General features: G+C 43.4%; 1 protein-coding gene across 1 annotated transcript in view; it reads left to right on the forward strand.

Moving 5' to 3' along the window:
• The first annotated feature begins 288 nt into the window (after window positions 1-288).
• bicdl1 (BICD family like cargo adaptor 1) overlaps window positions 289-12586 on the forward strand; it is a 58308-nt gene continuing 46010 nt past the window's right edge. Inside the window, exon 1 of the mRNA XM_078421376.1 lies at window positions 289-1034. Coding sequence (XP_078277502.1) covers window positions 651-1034 — 384 coding nt within the window. The 5' untranslated portion in view covers window positions 289-650. The remainder of the gene's footprint in view (window positions 1035-12586) is intronic.

Genomic DNA, 12586 nt, shown 5'->3' on the forward strand with positions numbered 1-12586 from the left:
TTATTAAGACTTTCTCCCCGTCGTTATCGCCACCTTCCATTTTTTTAAATCTCTCCAAGTATTCTATTTATTTATTTATACCCTCAGGCTCTCCACTTATTTTCTATCCTTCCTGCATGTATCTCTCATTCTATTTTATATCCTGCTCGATTCTATTAACAACCTCCCACTGCTCTTCTTGGTCTGTCTGCTAAGGATGGGGACATTGGCTTTGTACCAATGAGCGCCGTGCATTGTGCAGGTGTCAGATTCCGTCAGAGGGGTGTGGACGCGCATTTGGGGATCAGTTTGAGCTCTGCTTGCGATCCGCAGCATCATGTGTCCCGCTGTATCCTTGTAAAGAATGGGCTCATCGTCCCCGGCGGAGCGGGGCTGCAGAAGGAGAGCGATCAGCAAGGCGGTCAACAGCACCGTAGTCCCGGGACAGCGGCTGCCCACCGCCGCAATCACACGAGAGATCGCCACCGGTCGCTTCGTGCAGTCGGACACGACCAGACACCGAGAGCAGCGTGCAAGGGGGCCGGGTCACCCCATCCCCATCCCGGCCAGGGCGCGGGGGACAAGTCGATGGGACTCGGTGCGGTCCGTGTGCTGAGCCGGGGTCGGTGCCGAACACGTTAGGTACGAGGCTGCCCAGCGCAAGTGGAGCTATGGCCGCTCTCTGGCTGCAGGAGTTTCAGCAGGGTGACGAGCCACACTCGTTTGGCGTGGAGCAGGCCGAGCGCCATCAGCCCGACAGCCTGGCTAGACTACCGTCCCTTCCTCCGCGCCTAGCACCCCCGGCGCACGGTGCTGCAAACGCCAACCACCTCTTCGACGAACACTTCCCCGCGTTAGGGACCAACCGCCCGGAGGCTTACACCGAGGAAGAGGCAGCCGGAAACCCCGGCATCGAGGACCTGCTTTCTCAGCTTCGGCAAAAGGATAATGATCTAATTCTGGCGGCCAAGCTCGGCAAAGCCTTACTGGAGAAGAACCAGGAGCTTAGCAATCAGTACGAGATAATGCAGAGAGAGCTCACTGACAAGCTGGAGGTAAGGTAACGTAGCGAATGGGAGAGAACCATTTCACCTCATCTCCTCTATCCTATCCTATACAATTATTTCTGACCCTGTTTCCCATCATGTTGGTATCTGCCCAATTTGGGTTGGGCTCGTTAAACATAGGTAGCCAACTTGCCTTCCTTCCTATTTGTAACCCGAGCCATGCCATTGCATCCCACCTCACAGTTCCCCACATCATTGCATCCCATTCTACTGTAATTATCGAGTCCACTTCCATTAACATTGGAGCAGACTCGCCCCCTCTCCACTCTGACGTCCTGGTCCTGGTGATCTGACGTCAGTAGATTTGCCCGGAACCTAATTCAAGAACGTCAGAAATGGGTGCTATTTGGAAATCCGCTCCTCTGTGCGCTTTAACGTTTCCTACTCGTTTTTAGGAAATGCCACTGAGGAGACGTGCAAACTATATTGTCTCATCTGATCTAACGACAATTATGGTGTAACATTCAAGATATTTTACAAAAGAGTAGTCCACTCTTTTTCACCTCGATGTACAAGGATCAATCCTCGGTTTGGCTTGATTTGGAAAACTCGATTGTTGCAAGGGCTTTCATAGGCTGGAACTCGCGTTTTTTTTGTGGACGTGTTTAGACTACCGATACTATAGCGCTGATCTGGATATGTAGCATTAGCTCTTACTGTTGGGCGCTTTTACTAGACGGGCGATATGTGCTCTGAAACAGTTAATGTCTGCTTGGTGACAATGACTAGGCTGTTCGAGATGCGTGAAATCTATATGAAGTTCCAGTCCATTTCATCATTGGCTCTCTACATGGAAAGGGCGCCACTTAATCTTTGAAAATTGGTTTCGTGCTGAAACCCCAACAAACTTACTTCCTATGCCATTATGTAGACTATTTATATACAGCACAGTGGGGTAGTGATATGTAACTAAAGAATTCTTAAATGGGGATTAAAACAATGGTTTCGTTTTTCTTCAATAATGTTTTTAGTGTATTGAAGGAAAGTAAAAATAAATAAGAGTTGGGGGTGGGAATGATCGTGTGTTGAAAAGCGATTCTAAGGGAAGAATTGAAGAGATTGTAATGATGTTCAGAGATGATATTTTATAAATTGGAAACCCCTTTATTCTCCGAGGGAAGTTACCTCCTTTATTCTCGCTGGAGTTTGTACACCCCTCCCCCCCCCCCCCCCCCCCCAAGCCTGCGTACATGAGGCGCAAACGCAACTCGCTGACCAGGTAATGAGAGGAGAGAGTGACTTCCCAGACTCCATGGTCAGTGTTTTGGGGGATTTTAACAAGGCTAACCTCAGCTGAGAGCTTCCAAAATACAGACATCGCATTACCTGCCCCACCAGAGGGGAGTGAACACTCTGTCATTGTTATACTACAATCAGGAATGCATATCGCTCTGTTCCCCGTGCGGTTCTGGGACTCTCTGATCATTGTTTAGTTCACCTTATTCCAACCTACAGGCAAAAACTAAAATCTGCTAAGCCTGTAGTCAGAATAATGAAAAATAAAATTTATTCAATTCAATTCCAAGAGAGAAACTGGTTAGTTTGGGGACAAAAGCCAGCTTCAAAGTTGATTCCCAATTTTACAAAACGATATGATAGAACTTTGTTTATCCCAGGAGGGAAATTGATCTGCCAACAGTCATAAAAACACAAAATACACATAACATGAAATTAAAGTGGTGAGTGGAAAGGTTTGGGGGATGTGCAAAGATTGGGGGGGTGGGGGGTCAGTCTCAGTCTACCCCACGACACAGGGGGAGGAGTTCTAAAGTTTGATGTCTGTGTAGAGTTTGTACATTCTCCTTGTGACCCTGTGTGGTTCCTCTGGATAAGCCTTTTCCATTAACATCACATGCCCTGACATGCTGTAACGCATCCTAAAGATGTGCAGGTTAATTGATACTGTAAATTGACCCTCGTCTGTGAGTAAGTAGTAAAATCTGGGAGGAGTTGATGGTTAGTGGACGGAATAAAATGAGATTAGTAAACATTGGGTGCTTGATAGATAATGCAGACACACTGAGCCTAAGGCTCTATGACCCTGTATTGTACGACTCTGAACATGGGCTCGGTGGTTTTTAGTTTAGAGATACAGCATGGAAACAAGCCCTTCAGCTCACCGACTCCATGCCAACCAAGCATCACCCATTCACACTGGTTCTATGTTATCCCGCTTTCTCATCCACTCCTCACACACTGGGGGCAATTTACAGAGGCCCATTAACCGACAAACCAGCACGTCTTTAGGATGTGGGAGGAACGGAGCACGCGGAGGAAAACCACGCAGTCACAGGGAGAATGTGCAAAATCACACAGAGCAGCCAAGGTCATGACCGTGACGTCTTTGGCACTGACCCTGTACCAGCTGCGTCATTGTGCCATCCTCTGGCAATGAGGGGAGGAGGAGAAGGGCTCCTTGTAGAAGGTCATAAATGCCGAAAGTCTTTATGGAACATTCTTCTGTCAGAATCTCAGTAAGATACATTGTTGAGGAGCAGATATCTTGCACAAGTTCGTCACTGTCGTCTGGTTGATTTGGTTGTCATTGGTGAATTACTAGCAGTTTGTGCAACCAGTGAGATTTGGATGTAAGGCTTGCAATTGCTGGTGCATGGAAAGATGAGTTGAAGTACAAGAAGGTCTAATATGAAGGTCAAACAGTGACTTCGACCAGTTTGTGGAATATGACTTTTGAGGATACATTTATTGTGACCACTCTTTGGAGGTCATTAAAAAATAGCAGAAGTAGGCCATTTAGGCACTCGTGCATATGTCACTATTCAATACAATCACGGCTGATCTTTTACGTAAGCACTCTCTTTCACTAACCCTGTATCTGCTTAACACAAGTATATCCTTTGCACACTCCTGCACATCTCCAGTCCTGATGCAGATTGTAGACTTGCAGTATCGATCTACATCTTTAGGTGCTCCACAGATGCTAATTGATCTGCTGAGTTCTTCAAGCGTCTGTTTCTTGTTCCGGATTCCAGCCTCTGCAATCTCTTTTGTCTTCGTGTCTGTTATTAGGCAGCGAGACTAGACCTGTACACAATATTCCAGCTGCTGTCTTACCAGATGCCTTTTGTAAATGCTGAAAGATGTCCTTACTCTTGCAAATTCATTATTCTTACAATAAAGGCTAACATACCAATTGTCTTCCTAATTGCTTGCAGTCCATGCATGTTAACATTCAGTGATGCACGTACAGGGGCATCCAAGTGTCTCTGAGCACACACTCCTTTCAACGTCTTATCATCAAAATACTCTGTTTTTCTATTGTTACATCAAATGTGCCCTCACATTTTGCCATATTACATTCCATCTGCATGACCTTGGCCGTTCACTTCACTTGCTTATATCTCCTGAAGCCTCTCCTTATCCTCCTCCTGACAACCCAAGCAGCTCCCCATCTTAATAACATTAGAAAAATTGGATATGTTATTCTTAAGACAGTCAGCCAGATCATTGATTTAGATTGAATAGCTGGTATACCACGATGAGGCACAGCCTCCCAACCTGAAAATTACCTGTTTATTCCTAGTCACTGTTTTCTGTCTATTAACTAATCCTTAATGCAAAAGAGAATATTACCCTCAATCCCATGCACTTTAATTTTGTTTTATAATCCCTTCTCTGGCACCTTACCAAATGAGCAACATGGCTGATCACCCTTAATGCTTATCAACAAATTCTAACAAGTTTGTCAAATGTGATTTAACTATCATAAATCTATGTAAATTCTGCCCAATCCTATTATTTTTCTTAAGTGCACTATTACCATTTCCTCAAAGAAAAATTGTTAATATTTTCCCCACTACTGTTTTCTCCCTGCCTTTCTTAAATAATAAGGTAACACTTATTTCCTTCCAATGAAGGAACCTAGTTTGATCGAGCAACATAGTTTGCCCCTCCCTCCTGCAAGTTCTATGGAATAAATGCAAGGGTTGGGTTTCTGCATCCACATTCTGGCCTTATTTGTCATTCATAACCACTTGTTCCCCTTGATTGACCGGTGCTCTGCAATACTTATTGTAAAAGGTTCGATCGCCATATGGAGCAAAGTCTTCAGATTCTCCCTCCCTGATGTGTTATCACATCCCTGATATATCTAAAACTCAAACCAGTTCAGAGTTGATGTGGCCTGCAATCATTGCCATCAGTTCAATTTCAATTCTCTTTCGGGACCTAGGCCAGCATTTATTGCCATTTCCTATTTGCTCTTGAGAAAGTGATGGCAGACTGCTATCATGATGCTGTCAGGTAGGGAGTTCCAGGATTTGGACCAAGCAATGAAGAAAGAGCAGCAATATATTTTCAAGTCACAATGGTGTGCAACTTGAAGAAGAATCTGCAGATGATACAGAATTCATAGCTGATTGGATGGCAAAAGAAATATGTATTTATTTTTAGTGACAGATAAGGTGAATTGAATGTGCTCTAAATCCACTTATATCATATCATATATATACAGCCGGAAACAGGCCTTTTCGGCCCTCCAAGTCCGTGCCGCCCAGCGATCCCCGCACATTAACACTATCCTACACCCACTAGGGACAATTTTTACATTTTACCCAACCAATTAACCTACATACCTGTACGTCTTTGGAGTGTGGGAGGAAACCGAAGATCTCGGAGAAAACCCACGCAGGTCACGGGGAGAACGTACAAACTCCTTACAGTGCAGCACCCGTAGTCAGGATCGAACCTGAGTCTCCGGCGCTGCATTCGCTGTAAAGCAGCAACTCTACCGCTGCGCTACCGCAATAAGTAGGTAAAAACATGTTCTGTAATGACATCTTTCACATGGTTGTGTTGAGATGTAGTCATAGTTATTAAGCAGATGTAATGGTCAGTTTCTGTACAGCATAGCCCCATTGATCATGATTAGATGGGTCATTAGGCAGGTGATATCAAAGGTAAAATTGAACTTTGCAGCTGAAACTCTCCTATGTTTTTTTATAAGGCTGTACGACCATTTATGCTCACCTGAAAGGAATAATGGGACCTAGTCTAATGTATTATGCAAAAGGCAACACCACCAATATTCTAGTACTCTAGGGCACAGTGGCGTAGCAGTAGAGCTACTGCCCGACAGCGCCAGAGAGCCATGTTCGATCCTGACTACAGGTGCTTGTCTGTACGGAGTTTATACATTCTACCTGTCCCTGGTGTGTGATGGATAGTGTTAATGTGCGGGGATCACTGGTAGGTGCGGACTCGGTGGGCCAAAGGGCCTGTTTCTGAGCTGTATCTCTAAACTAAACACACTCAGTTCTGTGTAGAATGTTATCTTGGATTTAAGAGTTTCATTTTCTGGAATAGTGGGAAACTGGACAATTATTTACTCAGAACTGTAAATGCTACCACTGGAGAGTAGAAAATTGAAGAATAAGCCTATTTATTCTTTTTATGCGTGCCTGTCTTAAAGGTCTTAATAGTTTAGAACCTCCAGTTTTTACTGTCATAATTGATTTTGAATCCAAAATCCTAGTCAGGAATTCAGAACCTTTGCTTGCATATCATCAGTGGGATTTCAGATACAACATTCCGGGTAAACTATATTGCACTGTACTTAGAATCCCCATTCATTCCCAGTGCATGCAAGCTGTACATTATGTACCAATTCAAGAACAAAAATGAAAATTGTTTAATTCGACAATTGTTTCCACATATAAAGGTGAATACAAGTACCAGTCAAATTTTAAACTCTGTCATATGTGCAAAAGATTTAATTCCTTTACAATGGATATTTGTTCACTTTCAATGTAAGAAAACTTTCCACGCAACAAAAATATCTTGCACTTGATTTCAGAACACGAATAGGCCTTTTCAAAAGGTGATCGCTGAAATAATTTGAAATGGAGAACAATTGCATTGCTAAGTAATTTATTGGATGAACAAAGATTAATATATTTGATTAATTGCTGAGGATTTAGTAATCTAACAATTGGTTTCCACTTTTAGAAAATCACACAAACTAAAATGATTCAAAATACTTCAATTGATTCCATCCCATGTAATTGTAGTAGAAAAGGGGAAAACATTGGGGATGGGATATCATAAGGTTAATGCCCTTTGTTGTAGAATCCGTGGTCTTCATCTCTGATTATTTTACATGGTTGAAAGCAATTTCAGTCATGATAACCAAGACTGATTAAGTTCAATGGCATCTCTCCCTTATATTAGCTTGTAATGAAAATCGAGTTCTAAAAATAACCTAATGATTAAATTATTTCAAGTGCTGCTTTGTCACAAATTAATTTTGAGGAGCATTAACTATTATTTTTGTTCTGAATTTTGTTTTGGGCCAGATTAGACAATATGTTTCAAGGTCAAGGTTTCAAGGTCAGTTTATTGTCACATGTACCAATTAAGATACAGTGAAATTTGAGTTACCATACAGCCATACTAAGTGAAAAGCAACAAGACACACAACCACATAAAAGTTAACATTAACATCCAATACAGTGGGTTCCACATTCCTCACTGTGATAGAAGGCAATAAAGGTCAATCTTCATCCTCTTTGTTCTCCCGCGGTCGGGGCAATCAAACCATCTGCAGTCGGGGCGATCAATGCCCCCGCAGCCAACGATCGAAGCCTCCGCCGGGGTGATTGAAATTCCCGCGTCGGGGCGGTTGAAACTTTCTCCGCGGCTTGGAGCACCTGAGTCGGCCTCTTCTTACCAGAGACCGCGGGCTTCACGGTGTTAAAGTCCACATGCCCTGCGGTTGTAGCTCATTCCCCGGCAAAGGGATCGCAAGCTCCGCGATGTTAAAGTCCCGCAGACGCCCACGGCTTGGAGCGCCGTCGGTCTCCAGGAAAGGCCGCCAACTCCACGATGTTAGGCCGCAGTGCAGACGGAGATACGATATGGAAAGAAATTGCATCATCATCGAGGTAAGAGATTGAAAAAAAGTTTACCCCAACCCCGCACTCCCCACATAAAACAAAGTAAGGAACACTAAAACATACTTTTAACAAATACTAAAAATAACAAAAAATAAGAAAGGACAGACTGTTGGCGAGGCAGCCACTGCTGGTGGCGCCACCCCGTGTTTAGTTGTTATCAATGTTTCTTTCCTATAGGAGAAAGCTTTCAAATCCTGATAACAAAATGTTGCAAGATAATTCAGTGTTATATTTTTTAAATGGCGGTACCAACTTTTGGCAGAGCTGTAAAATATTGAAGTGAGTATAGTTTGGATTGGTGGCCCCACGTATTTTCAATCTGTATTGGGTGGATAGTCAAGGGTCCATGTCCCTGTGTAAGAGTTTAAGACCAATTCTGTGAGAATGGCTATGATTTACATTCCCATGTACTGGCTGAATGCTGTATATTCCACATTGTTATGGTTAGTGTAACCATGAAATGTTTGAAAGATACATACTTTTTCTTCGATTAAAACAATAACCTTTCCTTTGACCCTCATTTAGCATCCACCCACTTCTGGAAACAAGCAATGAATTAAACATCAGGGTAACAATGATGCTACAAATACAAGGAGTGTTGTACCAATTGGTGAAAATGTTCAGACTGATCACAACATGACTGATTATGCTTGTTTAGGCAGTTTTGTTTCTCCTATCTATTATTAAATCCCTTATGGTTGTTGGATTTTCTATTCTAGTATCTCCTAAATTCTAAATGGCCATAGCTTTTCATCCTCGTCCTTTTCCAGGCACAATGATAGCAGACAAATTAGCATCTTTATCTATTCAGTAGTCTCTGGTGACATTGTTTTCATCTATTCAAATTTTTTCCTAGAAAACAAATCTTGACTGGAGCTCTTGTTTGCTGCAGTCTTCCTTCCATCTTTGGCCTTTCAAAACCCTGTTTGGCGACACTAAATCACCTTGTTTCATTTAAATCATGCTCCTTCTGTTATTTTGAGCTTTGTTATTCCGCATTGTCAAATCCGTGGTCTTACCCCTCAGAATCCTATTAAATCTTTTCCCCTTCACCTTGTTGTACAGCATAGATTGCAAGGTAAACAAATCTGGTTTGCAAATCATTGAATTAACATTTCTGAAATAACTTTTGTTATTTGTAATTCACATTCAGTGTTAGATGACATTTATTGCCTCTTTGTAGGGGGCCCCAGCTATGCCTGCCACTTTGTAGGGGACCCCAGCTATGCCTGCCTCTTTGTAGGGGGCCCCAGCTATGCCTGCCACTTTGTAGGGTACATCATTTAATCCCTGTTCCAGGCGTACACTGGCCCCATCCCCGAACTCTACCTCCACTACATTGACGACTGCATTGGTGCTACCTCTTGTACCCATGCAGAACTCACTGACTTCATAAATGTCATCACTAATTTCCATCCTGCTCTTAAATATAATTGGACCATCTCTGACATCTCCCTACCGTTCCTGGATCTCACCATCTCCATCACAGGAGACAAACTAGTGACCGACATCTACTACAAACCTACTGACTCCCATACCTATCTTGACTATACTTCTTCCCACCCTGTTTCCTGTAAAAACTACCCCCTACTCCCAATTCCTCCGCCTACGCCGCATCTGCACCCAGGATGAGGTGTTTTATACTAGGGCATCAGAGATGTCCTCATTCTTTAGGTTCCCCTCTTCCATTATAGATGGGGCTCTCACGAGGGTCTCCTCTATATCCCGCAGCTCCGCTCTTGCTCCCCCTCTCCCCATTCGTAACAAGGATAGAGTCCCCTTTGTCCTCACCTTCCACTCCATCAGCCGTCGTATACAACAAATTATCCTCCAACATTTCCGCCACCTCCAACGGGATTCCACTACGGGCCACATCTTCCCATCTCCATCCCTTTCTGCTTTCCGCAAAGACCGTTCCCTCCATGACTCCCTTGTCCACTCGTCCCTTCCCACCCAAACCACCCCCTCCCCAGGTACTTTCCCCTGCAACCGCAGGAGATGCAACACCTGTCCCTTTACCTCCCCCCTCGACTCCATCCAAGGACCCAAATGGTCATTCCAGGTGACGCAGAGGTTCATCTGCACCTCCTCCAACCTCATCTATTGTATCCGCTGTTCCAGATGTCAACTTTTCTACATCTGCGAGATCAGGAGCAGGCTCGGCAATCGTTTCGCTCAAACACCTCCGCTCAGTCACCTTAACCAACCTGATCGGGTGGCTCAGCACTTCAACTCCATCTCCCATTCCCAATCTGACCTTTCTGTCCTGGGCCTCCTCCATTGTCATAGTGAGGCCCAGCACAAATTGGAGGAACAGCACCTCGTATTTAGCTTTGGCAGTTTTCACCCCAGCGGTATGAACATTGACTTCTCTAACTTCAGATAGTTCCTCTATCCCTCTCTTTCTCCTCCCCCTTCCCAGTTCTCCCACTAGTCTTCCTGTCTCCTACTACATCCTATCTTTGTTCCGTCCCCTCTTCTGACATCAGTATGAAGAAGGGTCTCGACCCAAAACGTCACCCATTCCTTCTCTCCAGAGTTGCTTCCATGACCCGCTGAGTTACTCCAGCATTTTGTATCTACCTCCCTTTTATTGTCAGTAAAGTAAACTGGCATTCAATTACAAAGCAATACTTCATGGAGATTTGTGTGAGCGATACCTCATGGTGACAGGGATCAGAGAGAAAATTCTCCAACATTAACAAAGAAATATAAAGCTACTGCAAGGCAAGTGTATAAATCTTGAGCTAGATGAAAAAGCAACAAAACTCCTTAGACCACACAGCAAGTAGCAGTTTCATTACCAAAAAGAATATAGTTTGGGCTACATCTTGAGAATGATATTCTTCTGAATGAACAGTAGCTTGAATGGTTCAGCAGCGACTAACATAATAAGCAATCTCATTGCTTTTGCTATACGTTAGGTATAAGATGGTTCTGAATGGTTCCGTGATCTGCTCAGAGCCTTGTATTGCCGATATTTGTTTTTTGTTTAATCCATTGTTGCAAGTAGATGGAGTGGTGAAGAATGCTTTTGGCACGCTGGCCTTCATCAGTCAGGAAAATGAGTATTGAAGTTGGGACATTATGTTACAATTGCACAAAGCATTGGTGAGGTTGCAACTGGAGTGTTGTGTTCAGTGTTGGTGACCATGTAAAAGGAAAGATGCCATTCATCTGGAAAGAGAGGAGAGAAGAATGTTGCCAGAATACAAGAGCATGAGCTATGGGGAGGTTAGGACTTTATTCCTTGTAATGCAGGACGCTGAGAGATAGGGTGAGTGAACATAATCCTTTTCTGGAGTAGGGCAATCAAGATCTAGGCAGCCTAGGTTTAAAGTGAAAGGGCAAAGATTTAATTGGAACATGTGAGGCAAACTCTTTGACATTGAAGGTTTCCACATTGTATCGCTAAAGTCTAAAAGTCTAAAGATGTGATTTCATGGTGAGAATTACTTGCCCTTATTCCTTGGCTGCCTGAGAATCCCCAAAAATGGATCATAATAAGAATTTTTGAAAGGGGAATAAACTTGATCAGATGAAATGGTTCATTTTGTAGCTCCATCATGGCTGAAGATATTTCTCATTCTGCTAAAAATTAGAATTGGGAATGTATGGCAGAAATAAATGGATTGATGGATTTTTGGAAGGGAAAGTGGGATAATTTATTTTTACAGCATTGTGGTTGCCATATTGCAAGAGCACTTTGCATGCACTGCCTACACGTCTTGTTTGATTATTTTCTGTAATGGCCATCTTTCTTGGGCAAGAAAATTAATCAATATATTCATCAATATATTGTGACTTCATGCTACTGTTTATTATGTGTTGCTTGAAATCCTTAATTATTATACTATGTCTTATACCTTAACAGTTAGAAATAATTTGAAGCTTATGTTTAAATTAGGTTATGAGAGATTCATCGAGTATTGATTTTCATTATGGCATGATCTAATTCTGGCTCGTTCCAAAATCAGCTGCAGACTGCTGCTTCTGGTTTGTAATAGAAAACTATTCTGAAACACTCCTGAAATTTAGTGGACTAGAAATTCTAGTGCACGCAAATGCACGCAGGGGATGGTATTGCAGTGAGGCATGGAATTTCATCAGTGTCATGGCCATTGCTGCCGAGAGTTTCCATGTTTTGCATTTGGTGATGAATCTATTGGGGATTGGAAAGACTTGGTGGATGAAGAAATGAGCTCAGGTTGCCAGGAAATTAAATAGTTATTCTGCAAAGATTGGAGCTGGATGATAGTAGTGGGAGAAGGGATGCGTTTTGCAAGGATGGTGCTGCAGTGATCAGTGCTGAGAACCTTTAGTTTAGTTTAGAGATACAGGGCGGCACGGTGGCGCAGTAGTAGAGTTGCTACCTTGCAGTGCCAGAGACCCGGGATCGATCCTGATTACGGGTGCTTGTCTGTACGGAATCTGTAGGTTCTTCCGGTTTTCTCCGGCATCTCTGGTTTCCTCCCACACTCCAAAGACGTACAGGTTTGTAGGTTAATTGGCTTGGAATAATTGTAAATTGGCCCTAGTTTGTGTAGAATAGCGTCAGTGTGTGGGGATCGTTGGTCGGCGCGGACCCGAAGGGCCTGTTTCCACGCTGTATCTCTAAACTAATCT

Source organism: Rhinoraja longicauda, chromosome 25 (genome assembly GCF_053455715.1).
Source record: "Rhinoraja longicauda isolate Sanriku21f chromosome 25, sRhiLon1.1, whole genome shotgun sequence".
Lineage (NCBI taxonomy): Eukaryota > Metazoa > Chordata > Chondrichthyes > Rajiformes > Arhynchobatidae > Rhinoraja > Rhinoraja longicauda.